Source organism: Balaenoptera borealis (genome assembly GCF_965194805.1).
Source record: "Balaenoptera borealis genome assembly, chromosome: 12".
In the NCBI taxonomy this organism is placed as follows: domain Eukaryota; kingdom Metazoa; phylum Chordata; class Mammalia; order Artiodactyla; family Balaenopteridae; genus Balaenoptera; species Balaenoptera borealis.
Window position 1 is genome coordinate 48,155,619 of NC_138869.1, and position 20,519 is coordinate 48,176,137.

General features: G+C 42.9%; 1 protein-coding gene across 5 annotated transcripts in view; it reads left to right on the plus strand.

Moving 5' to 3' along the window:
- Nucleotides 1-19,737, plus strand: part of CCR8 (C-C motif chemokine receptor 8) — a 157,024-nt gene extending 137,287 nt beyond the window's left edge. For 3 of the 5 annotated variants that reach the window (XM_082348658.1, XM_082348657.1, XM_082348659.1), the window contains 2 exons: nt 9,572-9,727; nt 13,094-19,737. In XM_082348658.1, coding sequence (XP_082204784.1) covers nt 9,572-9,727; nt 13,094-14,185 — 1,248 coding nt within the window. In that variant the 3' untranslated portion in view covers nt 14,186-19,737. Of the gene's footprint in view, nt 1-9,571; nt 10,088-13,093 lie in introns of those variants that run through there. The other 2 variants (XM_082348660.1, XM_082348661.1) reach the window with 2 other exon arrangements.
- Nucleotides 19,738-20,519: the final 782 nt, after the last annotated feature.

Below are 20,519 nucleotides of genomic sequence, written 5' to 3' on the forward strand. Positions count from 1 at the left end.
ATTTTATACAATTGTAGATCATCAATTCTCGTTGCTTTAGTGTATTCTATTGTGTGAATATGCTGGAATCTATTTATCCTACGATTGATGGGCATTCGGGTAGTTTCCAGTAGTCTATTATGAACAGTGCTGCCATGAATATTCTAATACATGTCTTTAGTGAAATATATACATTTATGTTGAATATATACTTCAGAGTAGAATTGATAAACCATCGAATATGTGCATGTTTCACTTTAGTAGAAAAATGCCACACCATTTTCAAAAGTGGTTGCAATGGTTTTCACTCCCACCAGCAGAGTTGGAGAGTTTCACTTGCTCCATATACATGCTGAATTTTATCGATTTTCCTGCATCTACTGAGATGACCATTTGATCATCAGATTTTTTCCATTAATCTATTAATGTGGTGAATTACACTTACAATTTTTTTTCTAATGAAAAAGGAACCTTTCATTACTGGGATAAATCCAACTTGGTCAAGATGTACAAACTGTTTGTACATTGCTTGATTCCGTGTGGTATTATTTTGTGTAGGGTTTTTACCTCTGTCTTCATTGGTGAGGTTGGCCTATATTTTTTATTTGATAATGATCCTAGTTCCCTGAAAGGTTATGAATGCTAAGGTAAACTCTTGACACCCTCCATCTCTAACAATCTTTGACTCCCCGATTTGCAAAACTGCACATTTGATTTCCTCCTTGTTCACATGACAAGGGCTTAGCTCAGGCATTCCCCAGGCAGAGGAATGAAGCATGGCTCCTACAGTAATCCTCCCGGGAATCTTCGGTAATGTGTGCATGTCTGCTAAAGCCCCCAGATAAGATGAGTCTCACACACTCACAAGGAATGGATGGAGAGCATGATTGTAGGGGCAGAGGAAGAAAGCCTCTGTGTTCATGAACCTGAGGCCCACTCTACTGTGTAGGCGTGGGATGTCTCTAGCACGCCTCCACTTTGTTGCTGGAGGCTCCTCTCCTGGCGCCCTGTCCCCACCCTCTCTCTGGTGTTGGTGCAGGATGGAGAGCTCCTGGACCACAAGGCTCCAACTTGCCCACCCCTCCCTGAGTCACTAACCACAAGGCTGCCACACAGGAAATTTGTGAAAATGAGAATTCATGCCTCTTGAACCCAGGCAGTACAGACCTTTTTCAATGTTTCATCTTTGAGAGAACTTATTCTGCAAAAGCTTCCAGAACAGCACCCCTGGGAGTTTGATGGGAAATGGGATATCTACATGATCTCAAAGAATCTCTCACAAATGGCTTGTTAAGTAAAGGGAAAAATAGCAACTTTACTACTGGCGGACATTTGAATGAAGTGAACAAGGTTGATATCACCAACGCTGGACTAATGGACATCATGTGTCCCCTGAGAAGGACTCATCATTTCTGTGGTGTTCCTGCCAAAAATGTTTAACCTGGACCTAATCACAAGGAAACATCAGACAAATCCAAATTGAGGGACATTCTGAAAAATAACTGGTCTGTATTCTTTTAAAAATGTCAATGTCTTAAAAAACAGAGAGGCAGAGGCCGTTTCCAATCAAAGGAGAGTAAAAGGACTTGACAGTACAATCCTTGCATGACCCTGGGTTGGATCCTGAACCAGGGGATGAAAAAGTACTATAAAGGTCATTACTGTGACCATTGGTGAGATTGTAAAATAGACTTCTTAGAGAGTAGTACTGTGTTAATGTTAAATTTCTTGATAACAGTACCACGGTGACGTAAGAGAATGTCCTTGTTTTTAAGAAATTCACACTGAAGGGTTTAGGGATGAAGGAACATGATGCCAAAATTTTCAACTGATTTAGAAAAAAAATATGTATATATCACATATATAGAGAGAGAAAGAGCAAGTGTGTCGAAATGTTAACACTTGGTGAATCTTGGAGAAGAATATAGCAATTCTTTGTGTATTCTTGCAACCTTTCTTTTCTGGATATTATTTCAAAATAATAAGCTAAAAAATATTTACGTCCATGCCTAGCAAATGGAAAACCACAAAGGTAAAATGATAAGGATCACCTAGGTGGTTAATATAAAGTATAGTTATTAACACATATTTGGTGCTAGATGTCTTCAGAGGAAATTGCTTATCTTCTTAACCCTTTGAGAAAGGGATCATCACCTGACGTGTACAGATGAAAATGATGAGGGCTACAGAGGTGAAATAAAACACTCAAGCAAATCACTGAGTGGGATTTCACTCAGGTCTTTGTGACTCCAAAGCCTTCAGGTACCACAAATTCCCTGGGATGTGACCCTGACAAAAACTGACCAGAAGAGAAGGTGACATTTATGTCCTCTTTGTTCTAAGCTGTTGGGTCTTAATTCATCCTGCCTTTTCTAAGACCTACCTCTTGCTGCCTGCCTTGGAAGTAGTGAGTGGAGACCAAAAAAAAAAGGGCAAGATGTGAGTTGAGTCTGGTGGGGAAGACAGTCCAAAGAACATGAGGGTGGATGTGGACAAGATCTACAGTGAGAAGCAAGGGTTTCTGGCAACCCAGAGGAGAAGGAAGTTGATTCTGACTGCCCTGATGGCTTTGGGTAGCTTACTCCATTTCTGATGAGGATTGATGGATGTGAGAGAAGAGGCACTGGTGTCCAAGTGGACAGTATAACCTGGATTGGTACCAGTTCTGCCTCTTAGGAGCCATGCAGATCTTGGAAAAGTTGGCTAAAATACCTGCAGGGTTGATCTGAGAATTGGATTTAGTGTAAGTGAAATGCTAGTGTGACTGGTTCAGCATCTCTTTTAGGAGCTGGTGTGGCCTTTTGGGATCTGGGAGTAGCTAAAAAGAAAACAGAGGTTGGTAGAGATCATATTGATGTTACTGTGTCTTTGGTCATCAAGGAAACTAGAATAGAGGTGTCCCCAGCCTGGTTCCAAAATGGATATTCTGAACCAAGCTTTAATGAAGGAAAAAAAAAAGAAGAGGAATAATGCATTATTTCATAAACTCCTCTTATATGCAGGGAACAGGGATGAATGGTATCAGGAGAGAAAAAGAGTAGCATCTTAACACTCTACTTTCACCCTTAACTTGGGAGTACTTTTCCTGGGGCAGGGGAGGAAGTCCTCCTAGCTTCCCTGTAAGAGTTCTCCATATGCCTGTGAGCTGCAAAGCATCCTGTCTTTGCCAAACATCCTGGTCCCTAGGTTCCTCCCACAGAATTTGGAATCAATAAAACAGACAATACCTGTAGGTACAGAGATGCAAAGGTGCCCACCCTAAGACAACACAGCCCGAGCACAGGTTTCACCAGCGATGGAAATGCCCACTGCCTGAGGGCTAGTGCTCAGTCTTGGAGCAGTCTCAACCTCAGTCTCAACCTGAAGCTTAAAAGAGGAGCCCAGGGCACTCCCATAACCCCACCAAGGGCGAGATATATAAGCTATGGCTGGCTCATGAGGGGTACTCACAAAATGGAGATATTATTAAGTGAAGTCAGAATATGCCACCCCAAAATATGCCACTTTGGTATAAGGATTATTTTCAGTTAAAGGCAACTGAGAATCAATCAATACAGGAAGAGTTCTCTGCCCTTCCCTCGTATACCAAAAGCAGGGCATACGTTTCCCTTTGAGAAAGGTGCCCACTCTGTACCAGAAAAAGAAAAGTGCCTCTTATTATCAAAGATAAGAAGTTGACACCAAGTTTAGTTTGCATAAACAGACCTTATTAAAATAGCTCTTGTCTTCTATTAGTTCTCATATATTTCCTTGTCACTTTACGACAATTTATCATCCTTTGAAGCCCAAACCTCCTTTCCTTTGTTAAAATGGTACATAAGCCCCCAAGTCTAACCACTTCTTTGAGTTTCACTCCTTTCCTGTGAACACCCATGCACCTAAACATTAATAAAAATTATGCCTTCTCTTAATCTGTCTTTTGTTAGTTTAATTTACAGACCTTCAATTACTGAGCCTAAGAGGGTAGAGGAAACTGTTTTTCTACCCAACATATGCTTAATAATGATAAACTTAGACTTCCCTTGTATACGACTTCTTGTCATGTAGATGCTTTTTATCATTGGGGGAATTCCAAGTGTGGATTAGTAAATTAATCTACAACTTAATCAGTTACAAAATGGAAATTTATCTGCTTTAAATTTGTCACTGATAGCCACTTTCTATTTCCTAAAAACTTATTATTGAAAAGACAACGTATCATTTTTTAAATATTTATTTATTTATTTATTTATTTATTGGCCGCATCGGGTCTTAGTTGCGGCACATGGGGTCTTTCGTTGCAGTGTGCAGGCTTCTCTCTAGTTGTGGCGTGCGGGGTCCAGAGCGTGCGGCTTACTAGTTGCGGCCAGAGTGCATGGGCTCCAGGGTGCATGGGCTCTGTAGTTGTGGCACGCAGCCTCCAGAGCTCATGGTCTCTTTAGTTGTGGCACGCTGGCTCTTTAGTTGTGGCACACAGGCTTATTTGCCCCGCGGCATGTGGGATCTTAGTTCCCTGACCAGGGATCGAACCGGCATCCCCTGCATTGCAAGATGGATTCTTAACCACTGGACCACCAGGGAAGTCCCAACAACATATCATTATTAAATAAAACTTTCAAAATAAAGAACAGTCTAATATTTGGCTTTAATTTCTGCCTGTTTCATTCTAGAATGTGATCACATCCATCTGTGTCTTGGCACAGACAAATGTAGCATATATGCCACCTTAATCTGCTTTTCTAATCATAAAGATTTTTCTGGATTTCTACATAGTTTTCACAATGACTTTTTCCTTTCATTATTCATCATTCTTCAGAGAGCCATTACCTCCTGGGACTCCTGTGATGAAAGTGCCATTGTTTGCTAAACCCCTAAAGGGGGGAATCATATAATTTCACCTTTTTATCTCTTCTAATGACTAGAGCAGTGCTGGGAATATGCTAGGTCCTCAGTAAGTGTTTGTAGTGTTGAAAAAAAAAATGTTAGTAGAAGGTAAATCCTGGGAATAAAGAACCATGTAACAGGCTAAGAAGTCTAATCAGTTCATGCATACAATATAGCATAAGTTTCCTGAAAATGCAACTAAAAGTACAAATATTATACTATTAACCACACATGTTTCTCCATGTTCAACACTTCAAAGCAATATTGCAGTTGTACCTTTGATTGTATGCAGGCAATGTTCCTGACCACTCTTATACAGGAAATAAATATTTAGCAGTAAGAAAAATTGTAGCTTTTTTGGGGGGGGGGTAATCTATGTGGGAAATTAAATTACATAGATGGCAAAAAGGTTTCTGATAAACTGGCTTTATTATCAATAACACATATGCTTTTATTAAACTCAGGTTTCTGTCTACCAGTTTTTGTTAAGCAAATGCTTTTGTACCCTGAAAATCATGGGTGGACTTACAGTTGGAAAATGTAGAAAACCCAAAAAGATTCCCCTTAGTTTTATCCACAACTCTGTAATACTATCACATGAGAATTTAAAAAATACAGTGGCATGTGAAAAGAACCCTAGGCTATGCTTCAGAAGACCTGAGTTCCGTCTCTGGCTCAACCACCAACTTACTGCGTGTTTTTGTGGGGAGTTACTTCCTTTCTGGGCTTAATATTCCCATTTATAAAGAAAGAGTTAGGTTTGATGACCTGAGGTCACTTTCTGCCCAATGCTCTATGGCAAGTATATGTGATAGTACTAATTTATGCATTTACACTGAGAGTTGACTTAAACACAGTCTTTTCTTTCTTTTCATTTTGGAGGAAAGGAGATAGAAGATGCTGTGATCTATTATTTGTCAAGTGGAGAATTGATGTCTTCTTGCGAGGTAACTGCCTCCGAGGAGGTTATTGTAAGATCTTAAAGTGAGAGAAGGCTAGCCTAGTCCGCCAGAGGAGGTGGAGCTGCTTCTGATAGCAAAGGAGGCTCAAGGGGAACCAGCTGACCAAGGTTGTCAGATATCTAGGAAGATAACTCACATTTCGGAAGATGTCCTCCCATCTTTCCTGTCTTTAAAGGAGTTCTGACTCTGTGCTGATGAACATCTGGGGACTGCATGATTGCATCTCTAACATAAAGCTCAGGCTAGATCTCTTTGCCAGATCGATTTCCTTGGATGCAGAAATCAAGCAAGATATCTGTAACTGCCTGCCAGTTTGTTCCCAGGAATCCCATGATTAACCCGCTTAGCCAGAGACATTGGCCCAACGTGTTATGTCCCAATCTGTGATTAGCTTGCCCACCCCACACTCTGTCCTAACAACGGCAGTAGCTAGCTGTCCTGCTTCAACACCCCAGGCTCTTACTGTCCCCACTGACTGTGGTGCAGTGAGCCCATTTCAACTATAGTCAGTCCCCAGCACAGCACTTTGTAAGGATTTCGGGGTTTCCTTCATCAATCTTGTTCATTCTGAGGTGAAGGGAAGTCTTCTGGACTCTTGGAGGGACATGACAGAGTTGGACTTACATGGGACTTCCCTGGTAGATCCAATCTAGCATTTCTGTGTCCTAGAGAATTTAAATTCTTTCTCTTACCTCTGTCAAAAGTTTTTTTTAAAAGCATGTCCATCCCTGAGGGTATTCCTTCCAGAACCCGGTGAATGTTTCCATGCAAGAGAAGGTGGACTTGGAGAGACCATTGATTCTGGGGGCCTTACATGACCTTGGCTGTGTAGTTTGGTACCTTCTTCTAGGATGCTGGGATCCCTGCTGTGTGCCCAAAGGTGAGGAACGAAGGCTTCTCTTTAACTCTGTCACAGTCTGTGTCTTTAGAGCCAGGGTATAGTAGTTTGAATAAAGGCCACCCAAAGATGTCAAGTCCTAATCTCTGGAATTTGTAAAAGTAACCTTATTTGGAAAAAGGGTCTTTGCAGATGTCATTAGGTCAAGGATCTTAAGATAGAGAGATTATCCTGAATTATCCAGGTGGACCCTAAATGCAATCTCATAGTAAAGACTCCTTGGTGTATAAATGAGCCCCAGAATCACCTCTGCTGACTGGGCTTGCCTCTGCCCAAGTCACGTCACTCAGTCAAACTTGGCCTCTACCAAGTGACCCAGTTTTGTGGAGTTGAGGAAACATGCAGGATGGAGGCCAGCCCACTCCCCCTGACTTCCCTCAGCCCCTACTCAGTTACCCTGCATAAAGCAAGGATGCCTGCACCAAGTCCCATGCTGTCATTCTAGCCCATCCTGGAAGTCAGCTTTGGGAGAATCCCACCAAGTCCCTTAGGCCTGCTTGGCCGAGCTGGGGAAGGGTCCACGGCTCCTTCCACAACTTCAGGTGAAACAGGTATCATAGTTCCCGCCCTCGTGATGTGAATCAGCAGTATCTGTGGGCCCTGAGTTTCATTTTCTGTGAACCATTGATCTTTGCTTATCACATACAAAACTCTTATAAAAGATCTGAGGTTTTCCCCAAACTGCATCAGCACGTAAATGATGTGGGTGAGGGGCGTTACCTAGGTATGAACTCAGGCACCAGCAGATATTTCTATGAGACTAGATTGCAGACAAAAGAGATTGGATGTAGAGGTCATGAAACAAGGCGTACAGGAGTACATAAGCAGTCTAAATTGCATCTAAAGAAAGAAGTTGAAGTGTAACAGTGATGGGCGTCATCTGCATGTGAGAATTCTTACCTCGTGCCCTGTGTTTCCACGAGGAACTTCCACATCCCTCCAGGAGGGGGAGCATTAGTGGAAAGGACAGCTCTGGTTCCACCTCTCTCCTCACTTACTGCTCCTCATTGGAGGGTGATGAGCACCTATGATTGGCAGGTGGGGAGAGTTTGTCACTTGTTATCTGTTGGACCACAAAAGCCAGATGGATGGGCCCCCTTTCTCTGTTGCCTTCCTGGGACAGCCTGAACCCCACAGTAAAGGTGTTTGTGGCTGTAGACCTTTGTGTAAGTTAACCAAGTTGGTCTGGTTTTGTCAGGCCCAGTTAGGTTCTTGCCTCTCGATATTGAGACAAGAGACTCTCTTCCATGCAGATGACCGAACTTATCCCACTGGCCTGGTCTCATCCAGCAGAAATAAACCCTGTGTTCATCACTTCACAATTCTGTTCCTGAAACGCCTCTTCTCGCCACCGTAAGGAAGAATCTGTTGCGTTTCTACACGCGAAAAATGAAATATCAGAAAGTTTTTTAAAATACCATTTAAAATTGCATTAAGGGGCTTCACTGGTGGCGCAGTGGTTGAGAATCTGCCTGCCAATGCAGGGGACACGGGTTCGAGCCCTGGTCTGGGAGGATCCCACATGCCGCGGAGCAACTAGGCCCGTGAACCACAACTACTGAGCCTGCGCGTCTGGAGCCTGTGCTCCGCAACAAGAGAGGCCGCGATGGTGAGAGGCCCGCACACCGCGATGAAGAGTGGCCCCCGCTTGCCACAACTAGAGAAAGCCCTCGCACAGAAACGAAGACCCAACACAGCCAAAAATAAATAAATAAATAAAATTAATTTTTTTAAAATTGCATTAAAAAAACACCTAGGAATAAACTTTAACCAAGAAGGTGAAAGACGTATACTCTGAAAACTATAAAACATTGATGAAGGAAATTGAAGATGATTCAAAGAAATGGAACGATATCTCATGCTCTTGTATTGGAAGAATCAGCCCCCTGCCCCTGAACCCCAGGCAACCACTGATCATTTACTGTTTCAATCGTTTTGCCTTTTCCAAAATGTCCTATCGTTGGAGTCATATGGCAGGTAGCCTTTTCAGACAGGCTTCTTTCACTTAACAATATACACTTAAGACTTCTATTTGTGGCTTGATAGCTGGTTTTTTAAAATCACTGAGTAACATGCCATTGTATACATTACCACAGTTTGTTTATCCATTCATCTATTGAAGGGCATCTTGGTCGATTCCAATTTTTGACAATTATAAATAAAGATGCTATAAATATTCATGCTCAGGTTTTTGTGTGGATATGTTTTCAGCTCATTTGGGTAAAAATCAGGAGCATGATTACTGGATTATATGGTAAGCCTATTCTAGCTTTATAAGAAATTACCAAACTGTCTTCCAAAGTGATTATACCAGTTTGCATTTCCATCAGCAATAAATGAGAGCTCCTCTTAATCTTCTCCCTCTCCAGCATTTGGTGTTTTGATTTTAGCCATTCTTCCACATCACAAGTGTGTGGTGGTAACTCACTGTTGCTTTAACTTACAATTCCCTAGTGAAATAAGGTTTTATCACATGCTAATTTGCCATCTGTATGTGTTCTTTGGTGAGATCTATTTTTTAATTTTTAGTTTTTTTGTTTTTTTTGTGTGTGTTGTCACTTATATATGATTTTTAAGCATTTTTTTTGAAAAATTGAAGTATAGTTGATGTACAATATTACATGTCACAGGTGTACACTATAGTGATTCACAATTTCTAAAAGTTAGACTCCATTTATAGTTATTATAAAATATTGGCTCTATTCTCCATGTGTACATGATATCCTTGTAGCTTATTTTATACCTAATCGTTCATACCTCTTAATTCCCTACCCCTACATTGCCCCTCCCCGCTTGCCTCTCCCCATTGGTAACCACTAGTTTGTTCTCTATATGAGATCATTTTTTTAAACTTTTTAAATCATTGCAGGGTGCGATAGTAGACCCACCCCTATTCTGCCACTCACCACAGATAACATACCTGCAGAGAAGCTGTTCTCGACTGAGCAGCACACATGACAGCGCAGACTCTGAGAAAAGGGAATTAGCAACACTGAAAACCTCTGGAAAGAAGGCTCTAATTAAGGTATGTATTAATAAGCATCCTTGGGGAAGAAGGATATAAGAAGCAGGGACAGTTTTATGTCCCTGGGGGCAGGCAAAGGGAAGACCATGATTTCAGAAATCTGGCACAAGAGGTGACTTTTTTTTTTTCTTTGCATATCCCCAGAGTTTATAAACCCTGCATATGTCTTAATAGCTGTCCATGGCTCTGGTGGAGGAAAGAAAGCCATGCCATTTTTCTCTGCAGGATGCTAGGAGGGTGTCAAAGCTCCTCCAAGAGTGGGAAGGTGGATAAGAAAAGATCCCTCCTGTCACCAGGCATCTGGGGAGGAACCTGTCCATTTGCTGCGTACAGTGCATCTGTGAGATAACGGGAAGACATGTGGGTATTATTCTCAAGGAACAAAGCTGGCAAGCAAACGTTCACCCCTAACTAGATGCTAACTTAAATGACCTCAGGCACGTCCCACCAAACCCTGAAAAGCGTTCTTAGCCCCCTTCCACGGAGGGGAACCTGAAACTCAGTTTGAAAAACAAGTCCAAGTTTACTCTGCTACAAACTAATCTAGAACTTGGAAGTCAGGTGGTTTAGATTCTAAAAGATAGGGGCTTTTTACTCTTTTTTTTTAACACACGAAATAGAGAAATATGGAAAAGAACAAGGATTGGAGTAGACAGATGTGGTTTTTGAGCCCTGACTCTAATCTCTCACCCTCTGTGTAACTTCAAGCACTGGACAGAAGCTGAGATTCGGTATAATCGTAACTCCAGGAATAGAAAGGAGGTATTAGTGCCTGCTTCATAGGGATTCAAGAGGAATAAATGAGGTGATGCATCTAAAATTCCTGGTCCACTGTGATAAATGGTAGAGCTTGCTAATACTTTCCACAGATTTTAATGATAAAAGAGCACGGGGGAACTGTGGAGTGGGCATCAGTAGGAAGGATCTGGGGAAGAAAATGAGTTGAAGACCTCCTCATAGTCCAGGATCTTAGGAGAGCAGAAGAGAAGGACCATGAAATGGAAATTGTTTTGAAAAATAACTGTAAAAGACAAGTAGGGAGGAAGGTGTAGGAGGGGAGACTGTTGTTTTGAAAGTTGCTGGCCACATAAAAAAGAGACCCACCTCCGTACTTCAGAAACTGTTTTAAAATCTATTTTGCGTACATAGTGAAATTAGTATTTTAAAAATGGCTAACTTGCTTCGCATTTCAAATTATAGAAATGTGGCATAGTGGATAGGGATGTCTGAATGTTCAATAATCAAATGCCTTGGAAAAATAATAAGTCTAGGTTGAAATTGCCTTGAATGTAAATATCAGTTTGAGGAGAATGATCATGTTTTTGTTTGTTTATTCGTTTTTCTGAAAACGAATTTATTAATGTCTCTCTGTAAGTGAACCAAGTGGATGTACAGCAGCAAGAAACAGAGCATTGAAAATCAGCTATACCCCATTATAAAGAAAATTTAAAAAAAAAAATCAAACACAGTGAGAGACAGATAAATACTTACAAAATACATTCAGGGGGTGTGATGCAACCGGGATTGACCACACTAAAACCACAGCTGGATGAGACCTAAGGCTGGACACTGGTGGGGCTGAGAGAATTGGTGAGGATGGGTCAGCAAATGTAGCCACTTAAGAGTAATACTGCCTGCCCCCCATTCCATGGGTCCTAAAACTCCAGGTGCAGGGGAACCGTCCTACCGCTGAAACATGCATGGGACACCCAGAGGATGGTACATCGTCTGATTGGGAAGAGTGTGGAAAAGTTGCCTCATCTCCTCATTTCTTGGTGCTCGCGTTCTCCCCACGGGCCTCTTTCCTAACAATCTCCCCACTTGGGGAATGCGCACCTTCAACATCCTGTTTCAAACAGTTTGGAATTTGTCTGGAGGATGAAGGGGAATGGGGGGAACCAATGAGAGACAAGCCCTAGGTGTTTGGACAGGCACATGTCACTCTAATTTCCAATCAGGAAGACGAGTTGACCAAAGGCTCAGCTTGCCCCCGGAATCAGATTAGGGCTTGCAGCAATCCTGCTGTTTTGGGGCCAGCTCCTACAAAAGCAAGTTAAAAAATGGAGGTAGGGGTACTGCAACTCACAAACCTGCAGGGTTGTAAATGATACCTATCGTCAAAAAATGTCTTGAGGAAAGTCATCAAAAAGGGCTTGAAAACAAGGCAGAATTGCAGGAAAGGGATTTCAAGAGGTTGATTCGAGTCGCCATTGAAGCACATGAAAAGCGGCTGAACTTTGCCATTGCTGCAGTTGGCCAAAAAGGGCGTATGCGTCTTTCCTGAATATAAGAGAATGATCATGTTTTAAATGTTGAGTCTTCCTTTCACTTTATCTCTATTGCAGAAGGAAGGAAGGGAGGAAAAGGAAAAGAATCAAAAGCAAATATGGCAGTATGCTAGCAGTTGCTAATTCTGAGGGGTAGAACTATTTTAAAATAGGTATTTAAGTTTTCTTTATGAATTTTGGCTTTTCTTGTCCCACACAACCCCTCTGTATTAGTCAGCCCAGGCAGATTTTAGCTTTTAAAAAATGCTAAGAGGCTTTACTTTTTAGAGAAGTTTTAAGTTTACAGAAAATTTGAAAATTTGGGTAGAAAAGGCAGAGAGGTCGCATGTAGCCCCTGTATTAGTCTGTTTAAGCTGCCATCACAAAATGTCACAGGCTGGGTGGCTTAAATGACAGGAATTTATTTTCTCACAGTTCTGGAGGCTAGAAGTCCAAGAGCAAGGTGCTGACAAATTGGATTTCTGGTGAGAGCCTCCTGGGCTGCCTTCACACTTTGTCCTCATCTTACAAGGACACCAGTCCGATTGGATTAGGGCCCCATCTGATGATCTCATTTAACCTAAATTACCTCCTTAATGGCCTGTCTCCAAATATAGTGACATTGGGAGTGTCTTGGTCAGTTTGGGCTCCTATAAAGAATACCATAGACTGGGTGGCTGACAAACAACAAATTTATTTCTCACAGTTCTAGAGTCTGGGAAGTCCAAGATGAAGGTACCAGAACAGTCAGGTTCTGGTGAGAGCCCTCTTCCAGATTGCAAACTACCAAATTCCCATTGTATCCTCACAAACCCTAGAGCAGAGAGAGGAAGCAAGCTCTCCTGTGATTCTTATAAGGGCACTCATCCCATTCATGAGGGCTCCACCCTTATGACCTCACCTAATCCAATCACTTTGCAAAGGCTCCACCTCCTAATACCATCACAATGGGGGTAGGGTTTCAACATACAAATTTTGGAAGGACACAGTTAGACCATAACAGGACTTTAGGGCTTCAACACATGAACTTGGAAGGGGCAGGAGGCACAATTCAATCCATACTTTTAAATAAAAATATTGTTAAATGAATCTCTCTTAGGTGCCTCTGTGGCCAAGTCTTCCTGCCTTGATGGATTATACACTTGAGCCCAATGTGACAATAACTGACTACTACTATCCTGATATCATCTCAAGCCCCTGTGATGGGGAACTTATCCAAAGAGATAGCAAGTTGCTTCTTGCCATCTTTTACTGCCTCCTGTTTGTATTTGGTCTTCTGGGAAACAGCCTGGTCATCCTGGTCCTTGTCACCTGCAAGAAGCTGAGGAGCATCACAGATATATACCTCTTGAACCTGGCCCTGTCTGACTTGCTTTTTGTCTTCTCCTTCCCCTTTCAGACCCACTATCAGCTGGACCAGTGGGTGTTTGGGGCTGTAATGTGCAAGGTGGTCTTTGGCTTTTATTACATTGGCTTCTTTAGCAGCATGTTCTTTATCACCCTCATGAGCGTGGACAGGTACCTGGCAGTTGTCCGTGCTGTATACGCCATGAAAGTGAGGACGACCAGAATGGGCATAGCCCTGAGTCTGGCAGTGTGGCTGATTGCCCTCGTGGCCACCAGCCCATTACTAGTATTTTACCAAGAGGCCTCTGAAGATGGTGTTCTACAGTGTTACTTGTATTACAAGAAAGAGACGCTGAAGTGGAAGATCTTCATCCACTTTGAAATGAATATCTTAGGCCTGTTGATCCCATTCACCATCCTTATGTTCTGCTATATTAGCATCCTGCACCAGCTGAAGAGTTGCCAGAACCACAACAAGACCAAGGCCATCAAGCTCGTTCTCATTGTGGTGGTTGTCTCTTTACTCTTCTGGGTCCCGTTCAATGTAATACTCTTCCTTACTTCCCTGCACAGCATGCACATCTTGGATGGATGCATCATGAGCCAGCGGTTGATCTATGCCACCCATGTCACAGAAACCATTTCCTTCATCCACTGCTGTGTGAACCCTATTATCTATGCGTTCATGGGCGAGAAGTTCAAGAAACACCTCTCAGAAATATTTCAGAAAAGTTGCAGCTACATCTTCCTCTACATAGGGAGACAAATCTCTAGGGAGGCGTGGGAAAGGTCATCCTCCTATCAGCACTCCTCCCATTCCTCCAGTATAGACTACATTTTGTGAGGCAGGTGCCTTAGAGCAGCCCTCTGCCTCCATCACCCGTCTTCTTTCAGGAGACAAAAAATGATTCACACTGGAGTCTGAGACTAAGTGAAGGGAGACTCTTAGAAATTTGGCTACAGACACAAGACTTATTTCATGATATTCAAGGAATTCCTACTATTGCAAATTAATCTTCTCAACTTTCAAAAACTTTGTTACTATTTTCTGAAAAGAGTCTATATATTTCACTATGAATTGTAATGTTAGCTCTAGGGATTTTTTTTTTTCCTTAGTTTTTGGAGTATCTTTATCAAATACCAAATTAAATTTTACTAAATGCTTTTTCCTTATCTATTGAAGTGATCGTGTAGTTTTCCTCCATTATTCTGTTAATTTGGTGAACTATATTGATTGATTTTCTTATTTTAAATCAACCTGTATTTTCCCGGGAAAAAATGACCTCATGGTTATGATCATTTTAATAAATAATTGGATTATCTTGGGATTTTCGTATCTGTGTTCATGAGAGATCTTGTCCTGTAATTTTTCTTTCTTATAATGTCCTGGCCATGTTTGGCCCCCAGAACAAAGGGTGGATTGTATTATACGTCAATTATAACGTAATAAAAAAATGCAAGTCCCCCTCCCCCACACACAACAAAACCAACCAACCTGACAACTCTTCAACAGGGCCTGTAATACCCTGCAAAGATTGTCTCCCTTTTCTCTTTACTTGTGCTGGTCCAGCCACTCTGGCCTCCCTTCAATCCTGGGAGATTGATCTCCACGATTTATTCAAATGGTTCTTCCTCTCAATTTGTGTGTGTGTCTTTTTCTCCCTGAACTCTAGTTAACTGAGTGTTAATACTTTTCTTATCCATATCTTGTAGCTTTATTTTATATTTTCTGTTTTTTAAAGAGTTCTTTAATTTGCTCTTCCAATTTTCTAATTCATGTTTTAGCTATATTCCATCTATTATGCTCTCATTTCAGCTATTATATATATATGTGTATAGATATATATATATATGTATATAATGTGCTCCTTATTTCAACTATTATATTTTTCATGCTGGCACAGTGATGGCCTTGATACTTGCTGGGTTGAAATGATGAGGTCAGATAGAATCATGCTGTGTGTAACCTTTTTTTAAAAAAAATTTTATTGGAGTATAGTTGATTTACAATGTTGTGTTAGTTTCAGGTGTACTCCCCTCTGTTTCTTTTTCTTTTTTAAAAAAATTAATTATTTATTATTTATTTTTGGCTGTGTTGGGTCTTCGTTGCTGCACACAGGCTTTCTCTAGTTGCGGCAAGCAGGGGCTACTCTTTGTTGCGGTGCGCAGGCTTCTCATTGCAGTGGCTTCCCTTGTTGCAGAGCACAGGCTCTAGGCGAGTGGGCTCAGTAGTTGTGGCTCACGGGCTCTAGAGTGCAGGCTCAGTAGTTGTAGCACACGGGCTTAGTTGCTCCGCGGCATGTGGGATCTTCCCGGACCAGGGCTCGAACCCGTGTCTCCTGCATTGGCAGGTGGATTCTTAACCTCTGTGCCACCAGGGAAGTGCCCCGTCTGTTTCTTAAAAGGAATTCCTGACACCAAACTCAGCCTGGTGGCTTTGTGTGTTCCTTGCTGAGGCAAGCCTCTACTCTTTGCCATTAGCTGTATGCAAAAGGATTTATATATTTGAAACAAATAATCAGCTGACTACTGGGCTATGTTGAGTCAGATTTAGATGACTCTGCTCAAGCCACATCCATGATGGCAGCTATCCTGTCCATGTAATAGATACCAAGATCAAGCCACAGCAAGTTCATTTAAGAGCGTGAACCAATTTTTAAGTATCTTGACAGATACACTTGCAGGTGAGATGATATAGGAGAAAATAATTATAATACATGAAAAACATGTTTTGAATTTTATAAAAGGCATTATAATTGGCCTTCACGTAGCTCTGCTAATGGAGGAAACGTATATAAATAATCTTAAACGGCAAAAGCAAAATGCCGTTAAACCCTAGGTCTGAAGTGCATTGGAATTTACTTTCTCAAAGCAATAGCAAATTACATTTCTAATAATAGATGGTTTTATTAAATATTAAAAGTGGCTAGTGTTTACTCGAGTTCATCCTGACTTGTCCTGATACATCCTGAGTGGCAGGGGAGTCAACCTGAAATGGAACATTTGCTAGAAATAATCCACCAAACAAAGAATAATCCATATGTGTTTCATCTAGAGATGACTATAAAAAAAAAAAAAAGAGAGAAATGATGAGGTCAGGAGGGATATGGGGAAGGGAACAGAGGGACATTCACATTTTTAGGCACCTACTCTGAGCTGGGCACTTAACTGGCATTTTCTCATTAATCTTCAAAGAGCCCTTCAGGATGATTATTGTTAACCTAAGAGGCTGCCAAATCAGAATCCCAGAGCATGATGTCTCCAAAGCCACGGAGTTCCCCCCTACCTCCTGCAAGTGCACTGTCTTCTCACACGTGCCCTGTGCTCCTTAGCTGGGCTGCCCCGTTGCCTGGCCTGGAGTAGGCTGAGTTCTGCAGGACACGACTCTGAGTTCAGCCAGCCCCTCGGAGGGGCCTCCACCTAGGGCACCACCAGACTGGACCAGCTCGATGGTCGGGGTGTGAATTGGGGAGGGGTCTCCTCTACGTGCTACTGGACTGCTGCCTGCCAGGATTTTTCTCTCTCCAACCCAGCAAAGACCATTTGGAGCGGCCAACACTTGTGAAGTGGGATGTATCTCTGGATCTTGAACCATGCTGGCCTTTCCTGATAGGACATTGCAGGGGACACCTTGGAATTCCTGTCCTGGACCCTGCTCCTCACTTACAAGCCAGCCTAAAGTAACCTCTCTGCATGTCAAGGCAGTCATGTATAAGATGAGGTTGAAGATGGTGATGATGATGCTATCTGTCTTGCCTTCTCCATAGGACTGCCTGATGTCCCACCTGTAACCTGTAAACATCTTTGTACACATAAAAGGTTAAGTATTATTAATATAATAAAAATACACAGCACATAGCCTTCTACTAGCTGTGCAACTTTGGACAGCTTACTTTAACTGTTCTGTGCTTCAGTTTCCCTACATGTAAAATGCAGACAGTAATAATGCATACCTCTGATTTCTGTGAGACGGTTGGTTATATAGGGTTATGCGCTGTGTCTAACGCCACCTACCGTTCACTAGCTGGCAGTAACAAGAGTCTCCTACAGCAAGATTGAAAGAATGGGAGATCATTCCTGTGTGTATCTGGTATATGTGTGTGGTATGTTAAGAATGTGTCTGTCAAGGAAAGGCTGAAAAACTGTTCCAGATTAAAGAAATATATGATCTTAAATTGGATTCTGGATCCAGGGGAAAATGCTCTGAAGGATGGTTTAGGAACAATTGGTGAAATTTTAATTTGGACTATTTATGAGATAGCATAAGTATTAAAAGCGATAAAACAGGGCTTCCCTGGTGGCGCAGTGGTTAAGAATCTGCCTGCCAATGCAGGGGACACGGGTTCAAGCCCTGGTCTGGGAAGATCCCACATGCTGCAGAGCAACTAAGCCTGTGCGCCACAACTACTGAGCCTGTGCTCTAGAGCCCGCAAGCCACAACTACTGAGCCTGCGTGCCTAGAGCCCGTGCTGGGCAACAAGAGAAGCCACCGCAATGAGAAGCCCGCGCACTGCAACGAAGAGTAGCCCCCACTGGCCGCAACTGGAGAAAGCCCGCACGCAGCAACGAAGACCCAACGCAGGCAAAAATAAAATAAATTAAATAAATAAAATAATTTTTAAAAAGGCGATAAAACAGAGAAACAGAACAGTGCCTGGGTACAGAAAGCACAACAATTAATGTTACTTGTTATTACCAACTAGGATGTAAGCCCCATGAGGTCATCGACTTTATCTGTTTTATTCACTACTGTATCCCCAAAGTCTGGAACAGTCCCTGGCACACAATATGTACTTAATTAATATTCGTTGGATGGAGAAATGAACTGGTTCCTGAAACAAGACACAGTTAAGAACTGGGGTGAGGTATCAGGGCCATCTGTCCTCACACGCAGAGATTAAGGATATCCACTCTGGTTCCTGGTCATTGTTTGTGACCCTGGTGACCCTGGCTTGCAAAACATTCTGAGATTGATTCAGTTGTTCCAGGCACATGGTTCACACAAACAAAAATGCATCTGGCAGCTCCCGAAATCAAATGCATTTGTAACTTACTAACCTGTGATTGCCTAATGTCCCTTCTAGTTCTGCTCCCCACTGCTTTGCCTGGCAGTGGGAGAGGGACTTGGGATGCCCTGGCTGCCATCCTCTCTCTGCCCCTCAGGGGACCAACACAGGCTCTGATTGGCTGAGACTGAGCCTCAGGCCAGTGCTCATCTACCAGGAGGAAGGCTTGCCTTTGTAAGGAGGTTCAGTTGGCACATCTCAGCTGGACATCATGCTGCAGAGAGGTCTCAGGTGGCTGGTGAGGCACCGACAGGCAGCACCCCTTCTCCCAGCCCTGGCTGACCAGCCCCGGATGCTCAAGTCAGACTGGATGCCAGCCCCACCCATCACCGTGTGTACCCACGTTGTGTACAGATGCTGGCAGCTGTGAGTGTGGTCAGAGAGTCCCAGATTGAGAGAGGTGGAAGGAACCCTAGACTCCATTGACAGATGAGAAATCTGAGGCCTGGAGATACAAGATGGCCTGCCCAAGGCCACAGCAAAGCCTTAGAGCCAGGACTCCTGATTCTTAGAAGATACTCATTCAACTTGGCCATTTTGTCCTATATTGAGGGGTGGACCCTCAAACTGGGAACTTAGAGACAACATCTGGAGGTTTCTCCAGTCTTACTGATCCTGCTGAACATTTTCCATATGGGAAAGTTGGGTTGCTGATTCCCCAGAGCAAGCAGAATCAGGGAAAGAGAATCTGATTAGTGGCAACTCAAGGGAAAGCAGTGATGACAGTTTAATGTAGCATTTTCTGGACCAAAAACAAAGAACAAAAAAGGCATAATTAAAAGTGAATTGTGGCAAGAGGGATATATGTATATGTATAGCTGATTCACTTTGTTATAAAGCAGAAACTAACACACCATTGTAAAGCATTTATATTCCAATAAAGATGTAAAAAAATACAGTTTTAAAAAGCGCAAGCTTTGGAACCAAATAATATTCACTTTTTAAGTCTTCAGTTCAAAAGGAGATCACAGGAAGTTACAAAATACTCAGATCGTGGGTAGATCTTAACGGTGCTGAATGGAAAAAGTAATAAATACAACGAAGACCTTAAATTTAAAAAAAAGTGAATTGTGGAGCAGAGTCAAGATGGTGGAGTAGGAGGATGTGGAGTTCGCATCTCCTCACAACTAGGGCACCTACTAGGTGCTGGTAGTGGTCCTCAGACACCTAAGGGGATGGGAGGAATCCCTGCATGACCAGGTAGGATGTGGGAGGGAAGGACAGAGGAAAGAAAGGTGAAGGTGTGACGGTACCCTGCGGGGGGCTGGGGAAGGGGAGGGTTCCCACACTCAGAGGGGCCCACTCACGGCAAAGGGATCAGCGGGGATAAAGAGGGACCTTAGGGGGATCAGAGGATTGGAGGGGAATGTGGCCAGCCTCTCCCCCACCCACTCAGGCCCTGGTGAGCCTGCTGGGGTCCCAGGCCTGAATTCCCACCCCCTGGGGCCCCCTCCGGCCGGGCAGGTCCCGCGCCTGACCCTCCTGCCCCCCCAGCCCCCCCACCCCTGCCAAGACCTCTTCCAGCTGTGCCGGCCCCAGCGGGGGCACCCCTGACAGGGCTTCCTCTGGCCATGCATGTACAGGTAGACTAAGTGCCGCCTCCTCCAAGGCCTCCTCCGGCTGTGCCCGGTGAGGCTGTGGAGGCCTGTGCCCCAGCTGACCTGCATGGGCATGTGTGCTCTGGGCCAGCTCCAGGAACAGACGCTGGTGAGAGGAACACATGCAGAGCTGGGGCTGGCACAGTGGGTCCAGAGGTCTACCTAGAGGTCTTGGAAGCCTACTGGGGAGGCGGGGGTAGGCTGTAGCTCACCGTGGGGGCAAGGACACTGACAGAGAAGGCACCAGGGAACTTTTTATTTTTTAATTTAAAAATTTTTTCATTTTCTTTATTTTCTTTTTTAATTTTTTCTTTTTGCTGTTCTGGTTCTGTTTTGTTTTGTTGTTTCATTTTTATTTTTTTTCTAATATATTTTTTAATTTTCTAATTTTATTTAATTTTTTTATTCTTTGTTACTGTTCTGCTCTTTTCTGTTTGTTTTATGTTTTTTGTTTTTGTTTTTTTGCCATGCCACATGGCTTGTGGGGTCTTGGATCCCAGGCCAGGGCTTGGGC